We start from the raw sequence: 18,487 nt of genomic DNA, 5'->3' as shown, positions 1-18,487 counted from the left end.
TTTGAAATTTGAGATTGAATGGCAAAGGAAACAACAAAGGTGCATATTCTGTGCAAAAATTTAGTTTTCACTTTGGGGATCATCCTACAATATATCACAAATCTGCAAGTCAATTACCTCTAATATTAATATAAAGACATCTCCAATGAAGGGAAAAATACATTGTAAAAGTGTACCCTATGCTGCTATTTCTGAAATGTAAAGGAGAAATATATATTCATACTCACATATACAAAACAGTCTTTGTAAAAGCACTCAATAATTTAATGGTAAGAGCTATCTATTGGCTAAAGTAGAAAAACTGTTTGAATGAATGTAAAAAATGAATTATTTACAGCATATTTGCTTTATATATTTTTCATTTTTAAACCACTGTGTATAATATTATTCGCATGTTTGGTTAACTTTTTTCAAAAAGTCAATCACTGTAAAGACTTACATATTTTGAATATTTAAATGCAGTTTTCCCATGCATACACTAGAAGCCATTTAAAGTGTGGGTAGATAGGAAAAGATTTCCTTTTCTTAAACAGAACCAACTTCATTTTGCATATGCATTTATTTCCTTTTCTGTTCAATGAACATTTTTTCAGCACCAACTACATTCTAGACTCTTGAAATTCTCACAAGTTAAGGAAGTTGGTTATGACCTGGTTTACAGCTATAAAAGTCTTTGAATCTATAATCTTCTAACTAAGCATCTGTCAGGTATTATTTGAAAGTGTAGGTCTTGACATGACAAATAAAAGGAACTGTTGTGTTCATTATGCCAACCATTCAGAGTGCTGAATGTACCTGCTACTCTTCGGTTTTAAGTAACTTATTTAATTACATGTTATTAAATTTCTTTTTATTTTAAAAATTGTTTTCTTTTTTCTGGAGATATATTTTAAATTCTACCCTTAATCATCCTAGATTAATTGTAGGATTCAAATAATACTATTATTTTTTGCACTTAGCTACCAGTGAATTATCTTCTAAAGTGTGTTAATTATGGAATAATGTGTCCGTTAATAACATTTTTTAAAGTGGCAAAATTCCAATCTCATTATGAACAAAAAGGTGGGATAGAAGGCAGGGGACTAGTAGGGAACAGACTTTTTTGGTCAAGGACTGTTGGTGTCACAGTGTCTGCTGGAGTGTAGCAGGCCATAGGCCTCCATACTGGAACTGTGGATTCACATCTGCTTCTTTCTGAACATTTCTAGTATTCTGTTTCATCTCTGCAAAAATCCTGGACCTAGAGTGTCACAGATTACATCTCCTCATGGGCCACCAAGAAATTATTGATGAGCTCAAATGATCCAAGTACATTTAATGAACCTATTAATATATATATATATAAGGCTTTTAGTCATTTTGCAAGAATTGGGGGAAAGCATCTATGTTGCAATACAAAATTAAATTTAAATTGTTTAAAATAATAGAGTTTAACATCAACTATCACAAAACTGAGAGTTTATAAAGCATGATTCTTTTTGGCCTTAACCCCTGCCCAATTCAAGCAGCCTGTTTAAAGGATCTCTGTCTCATGTATATTTAATATTTAATAAATCACTGTAGTTTTTGTATTATGTTTTAGATTGGATCACATCTAAGCACATTTAGAGAACAAGGTTTTATTGTGTGATTAGTCCATTTTGACCCCTTTTGCATTTCATGGGAAGGATTGCAGATAAGTGGCTATAAAATAGCCCACAACAATGATTTATTATCTTTTTATTAGCAGTTTAAGCAGTAGCTTCTTGTAACATTCATTACAGGATTCTGTTTCACAAAGCAAAAAATAAAAGTTAATGCAATTCTGAAACATAAATGTGTGACAACAGTTTTAAACTTATTTCAACATTGATGCCAGACTTTTTAGATAAACATAGAGTTGTTGAGTAAGCACAATATGATATTCAGATTCATTGAAAAGGTATCATTCAAAAATGGCTAGTTCTTCTGCAGTTTTTATGATATTAGAAAAAATGTGTAGCCACAGCAGCTGCTGAAAGAATGGCTGCCAATCATATTTTAGTCATAATATTTGGGACTGTTTAAAAACAAAATGATGATTTTTCCCTAAATTTATTGCATCTACATAATTTCCAATTTAAATTCCTACACTGTTCTACATGTAAGGATTATAATTGCCATCCAGCTTTCCTGCCATCCTCAAGAAGACTATCTCTCTATGGCTGTAGTTAAAGGCAGTGTAGACTAACCAGTAAAGTACATAAACCTTTAACAAACCCACAAGGTTTTATATTCCTGTGATGTCACTAATCTGTGTATGACTTTGAGCAAGTTACTAAGTGTCTCTGAGCCTTCATTATATTATCTATAAAATGGAGATTATGAGAAGGTTGTGAGGACAAAGTAGGATAAACAGCACAGAGTGAGGCATTTGTAAATGCTCAATATATGCTAGCTGCCAAAAAGTGCTAGCAGTTACATCAGCTTATATTTTGTGGCAGGTTATTGGTTGTTTTTGATGTAGCTCACATATGAAATTGGAATAAAGACATTGATGTGAGTTATATCCAATTATTATTACTATTATCATGATAAGATATAGTTTTGGTGATATATTTTTCCATTCAGATTAGAAAGTTTTGAGTTAAGAGATTATTAAATCTTTTTGGTTACCTTATGCTGTGATCCGGTGAGTAGATACAATTTGCTTCTTTTTAGAAGATGTATATACTCATAATGCCTTCTAGCTTGCCCTTCATCTCCTACCTGGAGATGGTCTCCCAATTATTTTTCTCACATGCATTAAGGATTTTGGCATCTTACTCAGTTTCTCTCTACTCCCACTCTCATTATCACCCTTTTAAGTACCCTAACTATTCTACAGCCTGTCCTTCCTATTCCCTTCTGGTTTCCTACTATACCTATTCTTGGTGATTTCTAACTTTGCTTACTCATTTTCACCAGTCTCCTATATGACCTCTCTGCATTAATTTCACCTCACTCAAAGCAGTAGGTTTTGCTTGGCTACCAGCTTTCCCATCGACTGATACGTCTGCCTAAAATGCCGTTTCTCACTGTTTCTGCCTAATGAAGCCTTACTCATCTTTTTAGATTCAACTCAGACTCTCTTTCTTGGGAGAAGCCTATATTGGCTCTCTTCCCTTTCCTCCTCTTTGTCGCCTCACCCACCTAAAGTGCATCTTAAGAAACCTCAGAAGCTGGAGATGCCAGTCTGTCCCTTTAGATTCTCTCTCCACTGTCCCCACTGTTCTCCACCCCATTTGGTGCCTCAGAAGACTGGCTTGTTTGGTTAGACTCTCTGTCCTCTGAGGCAAGATTTTCTATCTTCTAGCAACAAGTTCGGGCAGGTGAATGATGTTGAAATATGTATTTCTGCTCATTGCTCTCTTCTCCTATGAGAGAACCTCAAGTTGACTGTGCTGACTGTGCCCTTCATCTGAGGGTGTCATTCCTTGCAAAGCAGCCTTTTCTTCTGACTACTTTCCTTCTGTACCCAGGTAACTGTACCTATTTGCTTTTTCAGTCTTAGTGGTCATGACAGCCTCTGCTGTTAATCGCTCCAGGACAAGAGACTCTGTCTTGTGGTTTCCAACTCCTGGCTCACATTTCTGTCCTTTCATGAAACCCTCTTGAATTACTCTAATTTGTGTGTGCCATTTGTTTCCTGTTGGATCCCTGACTGATACCCTAAAGAAAGAAAATAATTCCTAATGACAAACAAGCTAATTTCCTTTAACATCTCTGGATCATGCTGTGTATCTAAGCGTGCATGTATGTGTTTGTTACCTTAGTAGAAATCAAATTAGTCCTTTGAAGGCTTGATGATAAGATAAAGGTTTCAACCACAGGAAGTGATAAACAGTCATGGCAGTTGCTAAAAACTCTACTCTTCATAACACAGAGAATGTCAAAGTGTCCCCTTAAATGAGGAATTTATTATTTTATTGCAACTGAAAAAATTAGAATTTCTGCTTCTTAAAATCAAGATTTCAGACACGGACGATGCATCATTTATTTAGAATAGTCTGGAAAAATAACTATGCTAATCTTATAGTTTCTAAAACAAGTTAATGTTCCCAGTTTCTTACTTTAACAATTTTAAATAGAAATATTTATACAATGCTATAGATATAGAATATACTAAGTGTAAGTTAACCTTTTCATAATGGTGATCATTGTGAGCATTAATTATTATAAGAAATTTTAAGGGAATATTTTTTACTTCTGTTTATTGCTCTTGTATTTCATTATTTCATCTCTATTACAAACATTCATGCTTTTTGCATTCCTTACTGCTTTTAGGTTAAATAACAAAATGCCAAAGTTGGTAGAATTGTGGGGAAACAAAATCAATGTCTTAAATAGTGACCTAGATCTTGTTCTCATAGTAAACTACATAAGACTTGTAATCTTCTCCTGTTACCTTAAAAGTTCATGGGTATGTTCTGGGCAGGATTTTGAGATGTCTCATGTCTAGACCATATGATCATTATTTTAGAATTGGTAGAGTTCAAGTTTAATCCTTTCATTTTATAGTTTATAAAATTAAAGTCCAAGAATGTTAAGAAAATCATTTAAATTCACAAAGCTCATTATTAGAAGACACAGAACTAGGTTTTAAATCTTTAATTAACTCTTAGTTCAGTTGTTTGCCCTGAATCATGTTAGAGTTTTACCATACTTGGAATATACTGAAGGGAAAATTAAATTTTCTTTTAAATGTGTAAGTTCAACTTTTGACTTACAGAATCGAAGTCTCTACCTACTAATATAGTTTGGATTAAAGAAATTTGTAATATAACACTTTTGACAAAAATATGTGTATATGGCCTTTACAACATATAATCCTGTCAAATCTGTCTTGTAAAACTGTGACTGAAATGCATAGAGAGCTAAGCAGTGTCTGCCTTTCCTAAACCTTTAAATAGAATAAAGTAAATATTATAAAAGACGATGTCATAGCATATATTGCAATAAGTCCTATAAATGTAATTAATTAAAACTGAGACCTTACTGACTGAAGACATACTTTATTTATGCTTTCAGAGTGATTTTAGATTTTTTTAATATTCTGTGCATAATCTCACACCCTATAATAAGTAAAGGGAGGCTGGCATCTATCAAATACTCAGCTACAAAAGAGCTTAGATAACTGGACTCAGATTATTATTCCAAACAGGCTGTTATTATACCAACAAGATTGCTAATGTTCTTTTTGATTTTATAATCTACTTATAGAGAGAGGAGCAAGGATCTTACATCCATCAGCTCAACAAACTTTTGTTTAGTTCTTCTGTTTACCTGACACTCCCCTGGGTGTCTTAAGCTATAAAATGTCCCCATTCTATAAATCCTATGTTCTAGAAAAGGGAGACAGGTAATAATGAAGAAAATACACAATATGTACAATTAAAGCATATTTATATGAAACATAAGAGATAGAAAATGGCAGTGGGGCAGGACCATCCTAGATGGGGTGTTCATATAAGAACTCTCTGATAAGAATGATGGGATGTGAAATAACAGAGATAGTTGAAGATCAGGTCATCTGGTCCATCTTGCCATGTAAAGAGCTTTGGTTTTTATTCTGAGTGACATGTGAGGCCATTGATAGTTTTTGTTTAGAAGTGAGCCATGGTCTCACTTAGAATTAATAAGATTTGTGGTTAATAAGTGAAGTATAAACTTTGAGGGGCAGTAGAACCATGTAATTAAGATAAACTCTAACATAGTAAAGCCAAGTTCATTCAGACTGGGTGTCTACTACAGAAATATTAAGAAGGATTCCTTTAATTAATAATTTAAGGATTTTATAAAAGCATTTGAAAGCATCAGACACTCCAAAGAGTGTTATATACAGTTTATTGCACAAGTTACTGTGCCCCTATCTATAAATGATAATTGAGGTTTGAGAATTAGTCTCTGGTTTTTTTCACCTAAAGCTTGTGATTCTCTCTTATGAAGGTAAGGATTGTTATCAAATTTGTATCTATTCCTTGTGTCCCAAGTTGCTGTTATCTGTGATTCCATGATAGCCTATTATCCCTTTGCTTCAACATCTTCATTACACAGATAGTTATGAGCCTTGATTTGTTGAACCAGGGAAATATTATTTTAAGGTCTCAGCTCCGTCTCTATAGCCTGAGCACTTCATGGCTCTTGGTAATTAAATTACATGACTGTGTTGGATAAGATAAGAGCTCAGTCATTTTGGTATATAGTTATTTCCTACTTGGATGGGACTGAAGATGAGTCTCTCATCAAGCAGAGACATAAGCAGCATCCCTGGAAGTAGTAGTTCTGGGTAGTTACTTTTAATCATTAATCATGCTCTACCCAGTGGGGTTTATAATTATCCTGTCTCTAACACTGCCATGTTCTCTGCCCACTTTCTGACCTGACTTTAGCCAAATTTCATGGTACTTTGTGCCATGGCCAAACACAATGCTTGAGATTATGTGCTTAATATGAAATACATTTCTTTTTTTTTTTTTTTTTTTTTTGGTGCAGAAACACAAGGGTATCCTGCTAAGGGGTACCTGGTGAGCATTTTCTTTGTCTTCAAGTGGAGAAGGTGGAAAAGAATCAATAATGAAAATATAATGTACAAATCCAGTGATCTTACTAGATTTTGTAATACAAGTCTCCTTTTCCCATTCCTCCTCCCATTTCTATGGAACACAATGAAATTTTGTTTAATCAAAATCACTGGGAAAAGGAGGAAAGACAGAAAGGAAAATCATCATTCTTTGAAAGAAAAGGGGGAAAAGTGGCTAGAAACTAAAGAAGGGTTATAATGTTACATTTCCTTGTTGTGCTCTGTCAAACAGCTTTTTCCTCTTTGCCATTTGCCACATAGAGTTACTAGACTGCACGTGCTGGCTGTTTGGGAGAGATGGTCCGATGTACAAAGAAAAGATGCAATTTATAGATCTTAGGGATAAATTTGAAAATGAAATTTGAATGTACTATAGAATTATAGCAAACATAATACCAGATTATAGAGTGACAAAGACAGAAACACGGTTCAATAAAACTAACAGGTAAACTAACAGCTAAGTCTCTAACTACAACTCACAAAACCTTTCATGTATCTTTAAATGGCTCAAAACTGTTATGATTATTAGTTTATTACATTCCCAGTGCCATCATATGTGAACAAGTCCGTGTACATTTCTAAGGATTTTCACTCACAGAGACCACAACGTGAAAAGTATCTCATGTCTCTTGTTCTCTCGTTTCTGGATAGTCTTCACTCCTTTAAACAGTAGATGTCTTAGTTGCAACTAAAGTCATGGCCTGGCCTGATGCCTTTATGAGATATTTATTCATTCAATGAGCTTTTTATTGATCACCAACCTTATACCAATCATTGACCCCAGAAAAAATTGATACGAACAAGAAAAAATGTAGTATTTTTTTAAACATCTATTATGTGTCAGGCTGCAAACTGGGCTCATGACGTATATTATCTTTATATATAATTCCTTTTAACTCTAACTGCAACCTTTCCAGATAATCATCAGCCATGAAAATGGATCTCATCCTGATGGCTGAGAAAATCAAAAGTAATCTGATTAAGTATTCCCAAGGAAGAGCCATTTAGGAGAATGATTTGAATGGCAACAAATCACACCCTGGCATTGCCAGAACCAATGCTTTCTGTTTGACCTGCTGAATCATTATTGGACACTCCAAAACTCCCCTCACATCCTCTTTGTGTGTTGCACTCTCTGTTTTTTCAATTTGTCTTTACTCATTCTTCAAGCTTCACATTGTCACCTACCTCTGAAGCCCTCTCAGATCTTAGTGAGAAGAGTCAAATACCTCTCATCACTCTTCCTATAATTAAAACCCAAGAATCCTTCTAAAAAGCATTTACAACACTTGATCAAAAAAGCATATACTTTAAAATTATACAAACCTGTGTTATTCCTTTCCTATAATTAATTGTGTGATGTTCTTCAATGTTAACTAACTTGTCCAAAATCACATATAAGCCGTAAGAGGAGAAAAATTTTGTCTTGGTCATCGGCATTCCCCCAATGACTAGAAGAGTACCTGGCATTTTGGATGCTCTCAATAAATATGAGCATGTTATTGAATAAGTAAAAGTTTAGAGACTGACCTGGCATTTGGTATAGCTAGGATGCAGAATTTTGGGATTATGGGGAGGATAACAAGAAATTTGTAAGATGAAGGTAGAAAAAAATTTAGGGGCCAGATTGTTAGGGGTAACATGTGTCATATCAAGGAGTTCAGACTTCATATCATAACCCTGTGTGTCCAACACATATCAGGGAATCCCCAGAGAATTTTAGCAGAGCCAGAGTAGAATATAGATGACATCGTACATTTGTATCCCGTGTGGTCTTTCCTAATGAATCCCCAGCCAGATCAACCCTGATACTCTCTGCCGTGAAAGTTGTATTTTTTTCTCATCCAACACATTGCTAGAAAATTTAAATAAAAGTTTTTTAAATAAACACTTGTTCTTGACTTTGAAATTGAGCTGTTAGTACCAATTGATCTCTGTGGTCTTTTCAATGAGACTCTGCTAACACTATAGCAAAGCCTGAAAGAGCTTGTCCAGACATTCTTGAACATGCCTAGACTATATATGCTATGTATATATCCTAGCTTTCAATATTTACCAGTGCTTAAAATTGCAAAATGTTAGAGCTACAAAATAAATTAACTTAGCATCTCTTTTAATGCCTTCATGTTATACCAGGGAAAGTGAGGTCAAGTGAGAGTAAGTAAATTGTTCTAGGTTGAATTGCGTGATTTTCTCAGGTGATTGAGGGATGTGAGTCAGGAAGAAATAAAAATTTTACAGTAGTTTGAATCTGGTAGACCCATTTGGGGTCTGTATTTCACTGAGTTTCATTTTGTGGACAGGTGAATGAAACACTAGTAACTTGATTTGATCTAGTAATACATCTTGCTTTTAACAGTGTGAAGAAAACTATCTGTTTTCTTACCACTAAGGAAATGTGGAAGGCAGGCTGCATTTAGGCTGCTAAGTGGATGTGCTAACTGCTGTCACCATAGCAACCAATTGTTTAAAGGATTGTTTTTCAATAAGTCTTAATGATTCTTACTTCCCGACATATTGCTGAATTCAAACCTTTCCTCAGCCAACACCTTCTTCAATGGCCTTTCTCTTCTCTTTTTTCATCTTAATCTAGCCTACTCAAGATAAAGAAATGTTTTTCAAATATTAATTTTATTAATATCATTAGCATTTGTTTTATTATTGTCTGTTTATATCAGGCACTTTACATGTTGATACCTATCTTGCAAAGTAGATAGTGTTGTCCCCATTTTACTTGCAATTAAACTCAAGCTCAGAGAAGTCAAGTATTTTTGCTGTGTGCTTGGGAATTAGAACATGGAAGATTTAGGATTTTAACTCCAGCTTTTCCAACCCAGGAACCTATTCCCTTTCCATTCTGCCAAGCTCCCACTCTTTCATGTCACCAATACCTTTGGATCCCTATTGCCTATAGATGCCTTCAAATAACTACCTAGAGCTTAAACCTCCTTTGACATGTTACCAAATCCCATATTTCTCAACACATTCTGCCCCTTCTTATTTCTGATTATTTATTATAGTACTCACATACAACATTGTTCCTCTTTATTTTTTATTTTTTATTTTTTTTTGAGTTGGAGTCTCACTCTGTCACCCAGACTGGAGTGCAGTGGCCGCTCCCGGCCACTGCAGCCTCGACCTGCTGGGCTCCGTGATCCTTCCGCCTCAGCCTTCCGCGTAGCCGGAATTACAGGCATGCGCTACCACGCCCGGCTGATTTTTTGATTTATTGTAGAGATGAGGTCTCGCTGCCCAGGCGGGTCTCGAACCCGCGGGTTCAGGCAATCCACTCACCTCAGCCTCCCAAAGGCACGGGATTACAGGCTGAGCCACCAAGCCTAGCTCAACATTGTTCCTCTTTGTCCCTGTGAAATCCCAAATGTAACTATTAATTCCCGCTAGAAATGCCTCCCTCAATTCTTAAACCCTCTAGTTGTGAAACCTTTAATCAACCTCCTTTCTATCTCACACTCAATTGCTACAACTTGATTTTACTATTAGTTCAGTTAGTACTGTAATAGAATGTGCAATGCTTATATTTGCATATCAACTTATCTTTCCAGGGACTTTTATTTTTATTTGGAAGAAAGAATACATTTTTTAAAAAAAGTATACTGACTATGTCTGTGAAGTTGACTATAGTCAATCATGAGAAACTGATCTTTATCTACTCACTCCGTTTTGGTGGAGCAAAGATAAAGAAATCAAGTATCCAAACTCCTGACCCAGCTTAGCCTTTTGTCATGAACCCCTTTTCCAAGTATAGACTCAGAAGTTTGTCACTGTGAATGTTCAGCTAAATAAATTAGTGTGTATGAGAATAAAGTAAAGATCGTATGTGAAAGGAATTTTATGGAACACTATAGTCTAACTGGACTTTACAGCAGGCTTTCAAATGGTTATTTCTTCAAAGACACAAGAATTTTTCAAAAGTTAATCTGGGAAACTCAGATTTATATAAACTTGCAAAAAATGAGATTTCACATAAATAAAGTTTTCAGAAACTCAAAACCTTACTCATTTCAAGCTGAAATTACCACTTTAAACATTGTAAGCATTTTGAATAAAAATAATACTGAAAAATAGTGTACCTTTTGAAACAGAGCCTATCATATAGTTCCTTTCTTTGATGACTCAAAGTCATCACTTTGAATATTAATTACTGTTTACATCTGTAATAAAATGCTAAAAGTTTATGTTATTGAGAAATTATTATGATTAGGCCTCCTTAATACAAAATGATTCCAGATTGCTATCCTTTTCAGAATTTGTGCTTTTTTAAAAAAATCAATTTTGTGTCTTTGTAGCTATTCTTTATTGTTGCCTTCACTACACATTACAGCTATTAATATCCCATCTCCACATTTCATGTGTGAGTTTTGGCCTGCTGTAGATTGATATATCAAGCAAACATTCTTGTTAGAATTATATCTAAAATAATAGTAAAAATGTGTTGAATAAGAAATGGTGTGGTCTTTTTATGTAAAAGCACCTTAAGGTACAGTTTTCTTACATTTATGCTATATGTTTAGAAATCTTTCAACTTGTTTTCTGATTCTTGTCTGGGCACTAGAGAAGTTGGATTGTTTGGGCTGAGGATGGCCTTAGAAACCACAGTGGTATGGAGCAGATTGAGAAGAGGCAGTTAAAACTTCATCAACTTGCTGGTGCTGGAGTATTAGTATGGGAACAGAATCAGTGGAGGCTCCTGAGAATTAATGCACTTAGTAGCTCAGAGCAATGAAGCCAAAATCTAGAGTTTCACATTAGACGTTATAGGACCTTTATTAAGGTCATGCAGTCGTTTACCTTCATTAAGTTTATTTTCTCATAATTAGCTCTCAGATCACTTCCAGATTTAAAAGTTTAAGAATATTGGTATTTACCTTAGAGTATTCTGCCCTTTGCAGTATGTAGGCAGTTTGTTCTTTTACATTCATTCTTCAGGATAGAAAAAATTTAGCCTAATGAAGACTTAAACTTTTTTTTGCATTATTATACATGCATCTCTTACATTTATTTTTGCCACCTAGTTCATTTCAGTATCCTTAAAACTTCTGATTACATGAGGTGTGATTATTCAAGTAGAGTTCTTACTATTGGAGTCGGCATAAAGCCAGCCAGCTTGTAATACAAAGCTGCTGGAAGATGCCCTTTAATGGCACTCTGTGCTTCTCATTTATTTGGGTTCATGTTTTGATCAAATCCTCAGTTTAACTTCTCCAGGTTTATCAAATACCTGTCAACAATAGATAGTCAAAATTATCTTGCAACTGAATCCATAGAAAAGATCTTTGAGAGATGGAACCAAACTTTTCTTGTTCCATTCAATAAGCATGTTGTAGTAAATTTTAAAAAGTAGAGAAATTACCTTCACAGATGGTTTAGTGTATAAAAATAACACCATATCCATCAGACACGTGGAAATGTGTTTTATTTGTTAATCCTTTTAGATAACTCTGTGTACTTTTTTTCTGTTTTCATGTGGTGCATTTCCTGTTGGACTCTCATTTCTTTCCTGGCTTCTTCATCATCACCCCCACCATATTTCTTGGTAGAAGCTGGTATCATGCTCTACATTCATAGAAAGATCCCTTAATTTGATCAACTGGAAACAAAATATGCCTCCAACTATTGATAGCAACTGAAAGGAGAAATATCCAATAAGAGAAATAGGAATGGCTATCAGACAGAAAAGTTCAGCCCGTAGACTAAGCCTAACACTTGGAAAGAGAAACAGAAAGAGACACAAGGAGAGAATCATCAGATAAAAATGGTATTCAGACTTATTTTCTTAGCTTTTTATAGCCTACCTTCTCAACTGAGAACTTCAAGCACAAAACCATGCCATGCCTGTCTTTGTGTCCACAATGCCTACCGCTGTGACTAGCAAATACTACTCAAAATTGTTAAGTGGTGACAAATTAGGCTCTTCCTTAGTAGGAGGTTGTGGTCTTCCTGTTTTTTCTTGGCCCTTTCCAACGGGATCTTACTCCCTGGACTTAATCTGCAGCAATTCATCAGCCTGGAGGAGACTCAATTGTGTACTTTTGATTCAAAATACTTGTATGCTAATATTCTTGCAAAAATAATAACTGCTTCTAATTATTAAGTTTTGCTTATTGAGCACCTGAAATGTATGTAAGATATCGCACTCTGTGCTAACAATGCAGCAGTGAATAAAACAACATTCTTTTTTTTTTGAGTTGAGTCTTACTCTGTCGCCTAGACTACAGTGCAGTGGCCGCTCCCAGCCACCGCAGCCTTGACCTGCTGGGCTCTGGCGATCCTTCCGCCTCAGCCTTCCATGTAGCTGGAACTACAGGCATGCACTACCACACCCAGCTAATTTTTTTGATTTATTGTAGAGATGAGGTCTCACTAAGTTGCCCAGGCAGGTCTCGAACCCGCAGACTCAGGCAATCCACTCACCTCAGCCTCCCATAAAACAACATTCTTTATCATATGCCAGACACTGTGTTAAATGCGTTATGCTTTATTTATATTATCTCATTTAATGCTTACAGCCCCTGTGAAGTAAGCATTATCCTCAATGTGAAAATGAAGTTTCAAAGATTCAAAGCTTCCTTTAACTTCCCGAAATCTCACAGTTAGGAAATAGAAAAGTGAGGAGAGTCAAACTCAAGTTTAACTAACTCTTAATTACTAGGCCCTAAACTTTCTAGACCATGGTGAAGAAATAAGAATAACATATCTGAGCTTTAAGAGTTAAACACAATGACGTTAACAGTTCAGTGTGAAGAAACTTTAAAAGCCTAGTTCTGTGGACCTGGGTGCATAGTCAGCAATTTATTTCTTCCAAAGGTAAACCTATGACAAATTGTCTTATGAGGAATGATTTGATTGAATCCTGTAAATGACTCTTTGAAGGGCATCTTAAATTTTCCATTGTCCACATTCATTTTCATTTTCCACCATCTATACAGTCAAAGACAACATATAAATCTATATCAGGGTACTGTGGGAAGTTATGTTTTATAAACAAACAAAACACAGTTCAGGTTTTAGCCAGATTAATTAAGTAACATTCATTCCTTCAAAAAAACTATGCTGAGAACCAGCCATGCACCAGGCACTTCAATAAGATGTAGAAAATAAGACAGCCAAGAAACCCGCTCTCCTGGATGTTATGTAGGAGGGTCAGGGGACAAAAAGAATTTAAAAGATTATATCAGACAGTGATAAGTGCTATAAAAAAAACCTGTGAAGGATCTGAGAGTGGAGTGAATATAGGAAAGGAAGGGGTTGTTGCACCTTACAATGAAGGCCTCACTGGAGGAGTGTTATTTGAGCTGAGTCCCATATGGTGAGAAGTCAGCCATATAAAGATATAAGGGGGAAAAGTACTTAAATTCCAAGGTAAGATGCTTGAATTTTTTTCCTTTTTTTTTTTTTTTTTTTTTTGTGTTGGGGGGGTCTCAGTCTGTTGCCCAGGCTGAAGTGCAGTGGCACAATCACGGCTCACCACAGCCTCAATCTCCTAGACACAGGAGACCCTTCTGCCTCAGCCTCCCTCGTAGCTGGGACCACAGGCATGGCCATCGCGCCTGGGTAATTTTTTATAGAGATGATGTCTCACTATGTTTCCCAGGTTGGTCTCAAATTCCTGTGCTCAAGCAATCCTCCTGCCTTGATCTCCCAAAGTGCTGAGATTATAGCCCAGATGTTCGAATTTTATTCCAGTACAGTTGTGAATCCTTAGGTGGTCTTAAGTAGGAGAGTGATATAATTTGATTTGCATCTCATAACTGATCACTTTGACTGTTGTGTGAAGATTAACTTCTGGAATGAGAGATCAGTTTTAGAGGCTAGTAAAGTAATCCTAACAAGAGGTGATGGTAACTTAAATGGTAGTAGTAGAGCTGAAGAGAAATTCACTGACTTAGAATATATTTTGTAATAGTGTAGACATGACTGCCCATGAGTTGGACATAGCAGTGAGGGGAAAATACAAATAAAAGTGACTACTAGGTTATTGGCTTCAGCCACGGAATGAATTGTGATGCTATTTGTTGATTGTGGAAATGCTGACAGAGGAATTGGTTTTGGAAGATAAGATAGGAAAGGGTAGAGTGAGCAACCTGGTTTTGACTGTGTTAGGTTCAACATTCTTTGTTCTTACTACATTCAGAACAGCTGTTTTGCCATGTTATCTGTATCCTCAATAAACGAATATAAAATGACATTTCAATATTTTATTAAAGTGACTTTTTTTAATTCAACGTCTTTCATTATATGAATGTTGTTTTCACTCTTTGGTGTTTTAAATTGCTAACATTACCGATTGCTTTTCTAGGAAAGTATAGATCTGGGTGAAATTATGTTTTCCCTTTGTTATTTACCGACGGCTGGGCGTATGACATTGACAGTCATCAAGTGCAGGAATCTGAAGGCAATGGATATTACTGGCTCATCAGGTATGTACACAATTGACCAGAGGGTCAAGGGCACATTCCCAAATAAAATATTCCAGGAACTAAAATTATACGTGGCCATTGAACTATTTGTCTGTATTGGGATACGATAAAAAGGGGTAAAAAAAGATTACAAATTAAAATTTTTTTAATTACCTGTTTTATTTACATTATCATTAAGAAACTTTAAAAAGTAGATGAATTAGATTGAACTTGGATTTTTACTTTTATTTCTTTCTCTACCATTTAGTTCTATCTCAAAAATACTTAATTTAACACTCAGTCCTCTGCTTCCAGCTAGTGAGTTGTCTACAAAGAAAGATTCCTAGACTTTAAGCTGTGGGTGAGGGCCATATGAAGACAGATTTAGTTTGAATTTATTTACCTCACCTCATCTGAAGAGAAACAGCCATGTTCCAAGACCACCATCTACATTTGCATTCTTGCCATCTTTCTAACTAAAAATTTAGGCATCTGTAGGATCTGAAAGAAATAATAAAATAAATGAATGCTTCTTGAGGTTTCTGAAAGCAATTTTTGAAGGAAATTTCTGTTGGGCTATCTTTAATAAAGAGATAAAGCTATATCTTGCTCTTTCAGCCCTTTAAATCACTTAAAGAGCTGGAGGAGTATTTATAATTTAATATGTGAACAGTTGCACAACTCTGTGAGAGGAAAATGATAAATAAAGGGAAGGAAGGTCAGTAAGTATTTGTTAAGTTAAACAGAAATAAGAAATAGTAGTAGAGATATAGTAAAGGATGAAATTTTGTGGGGGGAGTCTATAAATTTGAGGTTCCTCAGAACAAGAAAGAAAACCATGTTCAAATCACAAAAAGCATAAGGGAACTCTAAGTTCTGGTGTGGAAATACCTTCAAGATAGATAAGTGAGTAAAAGAGAAGATACAAAAACAAACATGACTATTACACATCCTTCTGTATATGAAAGGGGAATTTTAGAACATACAGCCATATTGCTAATATTTGCATAAGAATACTGGTGGAGTGGTACACAAAAACCAAGGGGTGAAGAGGAGGGAGATAAATAAGAGAAATATTTTTTAGTGTGCAACTCTATCATCTTGATATCTTCATTTTTGCACTATGTTATGATGTTTGTTTGCCTATTTATTTATTTATTTATTTTTGTAAAGATGCATTCTTGCTATGTTGCCCAGGCTGGTCTCGAACTCCTGGGCTCAAGCAACTCTCTCGCCTCAGTCTCCCAAAGTGCTGAGATTGCAGGCATGAGCCACCGTACCCAGCCTCTTCCTTTGTAAAATTCACAATACATAGTGTGTAGTAAAGGTAGAACAGCATGTAAATTCTATGTTAATTTGGTGAAAAAATGTTGGATCAGTTAATGTTGAGAATTTAAGATAAATAATGTACTTTGCAAATTATTGTTTATTCTACTCTTTTTTTTCCATGTATGAAAAGAGATAAAATTTTAAGACAAGAAAAGAGCATCAAAGTTGTAATTAAATACAAGATTACTTTTTATTTATATAAAGCTTTCATCAGAGGAGCTCATGATTTAAGAGCACCACCTCATTAATCCTCACAACAGGTTTGCATATCAACTAAGGAGGCAGTAAATTATCCTGTCACAAGCAGAGAGATATAGAGACGTGATGGGAGTAGCAAACGATAATCCATGCCTCATCCCCATGGTTAATGAGAAGGCCTGAGGGCTCAAAAGTGTATCATAGAAGAGAGCTTCTTCCTTAGAACACCTTCCTAACATTAAAAAATTTGAAAATAAATGGGAAATAGATATTAACATTGACCTGTTATCTTGTTTTCCCCTATATACCCTATTTCTAGCCTCAGAATACATTTTGTTCCTTAATGGAAGTGTGTTTGAAATATACAAACACATTTTTGTAGAGTTTAAGAAGCATTCACCTGCTCAGGTTTAATGCTACCATCATATTGGCTTATTCAAAGGAAATAAAATTTATTACTAAAGAAAAGGGGGGGAGAAACGGTGGCACTACAGTGGAAAGATGGCCAGAATGAAAAAAAAAAAAATGAAAATAGAGCAGACACCGATTGTTTTAGCTATCTTCATGCTTACCTCTTTGCCAGCACTACCTCCCAAAGCCATGCCTGCTTTGAATAAAAAGGTACAAAAGTAAGGTTTGTTAGAATTTTTTTATGATATCATATAATCTTCTATAACACTGTAACAATTTTTCTATTCTGGTAAGGGTAAAAGGATACAAGTCAAGTCAGCTGTAGTAGAACTTGTTAACAACTATGATTCCTTTGGCCCATTGTCTAATTGACATCATATAGACAATGTCATATCAGGAGCCTTCTGTGTGGCCATCTTTAAACCAATTTTTTCCCTTTGTTCATGTAGTAAATTATTTGTAGGGATCAGTGCTTCAATACAAGCTTCCTATCAAACACTAACACTATGACTAAAATGATGCTTCGTATCTTTTCCAGCAATTGAGAAAAATTCCAAGCATAATTTAGTTCTTGCTTTCTGATTTTTACTCATCATAATTATTTATACCTGTATAGACACAGTGTTTCTAAGTCTTTCATGGGTTTTAGTCTTCTTATTCTAAATTAAAGTAACTACCTTACGACAGTTATTCTTACTAGGGTTACATTCCCCCTAAACAACTTCTAACAAAATGTGTCCTCAAATATCTGTGGCTAATAATTGCATTACAGTTCTAAATTGGCTTAATAAATTTGTTGGTTTTCTCTTGCATTAGAAACAGAGAGATCCAGTTAATTTTTTTCTAGTTTATTCAGGATAAATAATTTACATTTAAAGTAAGAAGTCTTAAATAATCAGTTGTCATCCAAAAAAGTCATTTGGATTTAAAACCAGTAATACTAAAGGGCTTAATATGCCAGTTTTCTTATTTAGTGAAAATTAACTACAGTTTTGCTTATGCTTTGTACTATTAATAAAATTACCTTCCTACTTCTAGATCCTTACGTCAAAGTGTCTCTGATGTGTGAGGGTCGAAGATTAAAAAAGAGGAAAACAACTACGAAGAAAAACACTCTAAACCCCGTGTACAATGAGGCCATTATTTTTGACATCCCTCCAGAGAATGTGGACCAGGTCAGCCTCTCCATTGCGGTCATGGATTATGATAGGTACGTGTATCTCTCTACTCACTGAAGAGCAGCCGTGTCTACTCATATGCAGGGCCAAATTTAGCTTCTTGGGTCATTTGCTGCCACAACAGTTATAATTTAAAATGGTGAAGAGTGAAACGATTCCTTTGAAATTTATTGTTTTCTGGATTTTTTTTCCCCCAAAAGAAGTCATTTTTTTCTATTAAAACCTACCTGGGGCAATGAAAGAATGCATCCAGAAGTAGTATGCAATACATTAAAGTAGGCAGTCATGTGGAGTCATTTTACAGTAATAACAAAGATTACAATCAACAGAGTTGGTTTTGCCAACTGAGCTGAAATGTATCATGATGCTTACCC

The 18,487-nt window shown here is 35.2% G+C and overlaps 1 protein-coding gene across 1 annotated transcript in view; it reads left to right on the top strand.

Annotated features, from left to right (window-relative positions):
• Positions 1 to 18,487, top strand: part of SYT10 (synaptotagmin 10) — a 60,581-nt gene that overhangs the window by 38,289 nt on the left and 3,805 nt on the right. Inside the window, exons 4-5 of the mRNA XM_008054736.1 lie at positions 14,898 to 15,018; positions 17,974 to 18,145. Coding sequence (XP_008052927.1) covers positions 14,898 to 15,018; positions 17,974 to 18,145 — 293 coding nt within the window. The remainder of the gene's footprint in view (positions 1 to 14,897; positions 15,019 to 17,973; positions 18,146 to 18,487) is intronic.

Source organism: Carlito syrichta, unplaced genomic scaffold (assembly GCF_000164805.1).
Source record: "Carlito syrichta isolate Samal-C Ts95f unplaced genomic scaffold, Tarsius_syrichta-2.0.1 Scaffold300780, whole genome shotgun sequence".
Taxonomy (NCBI): domain Eukaryota; kingdom Metazoa; phylum Chordata; class Mammalia; order Primates; family Tarsiidae; genus Carlito; species Carlito syrichta.
This window is presented reverse-complemented; position numbering and strand designations above follow the sequence as displayed.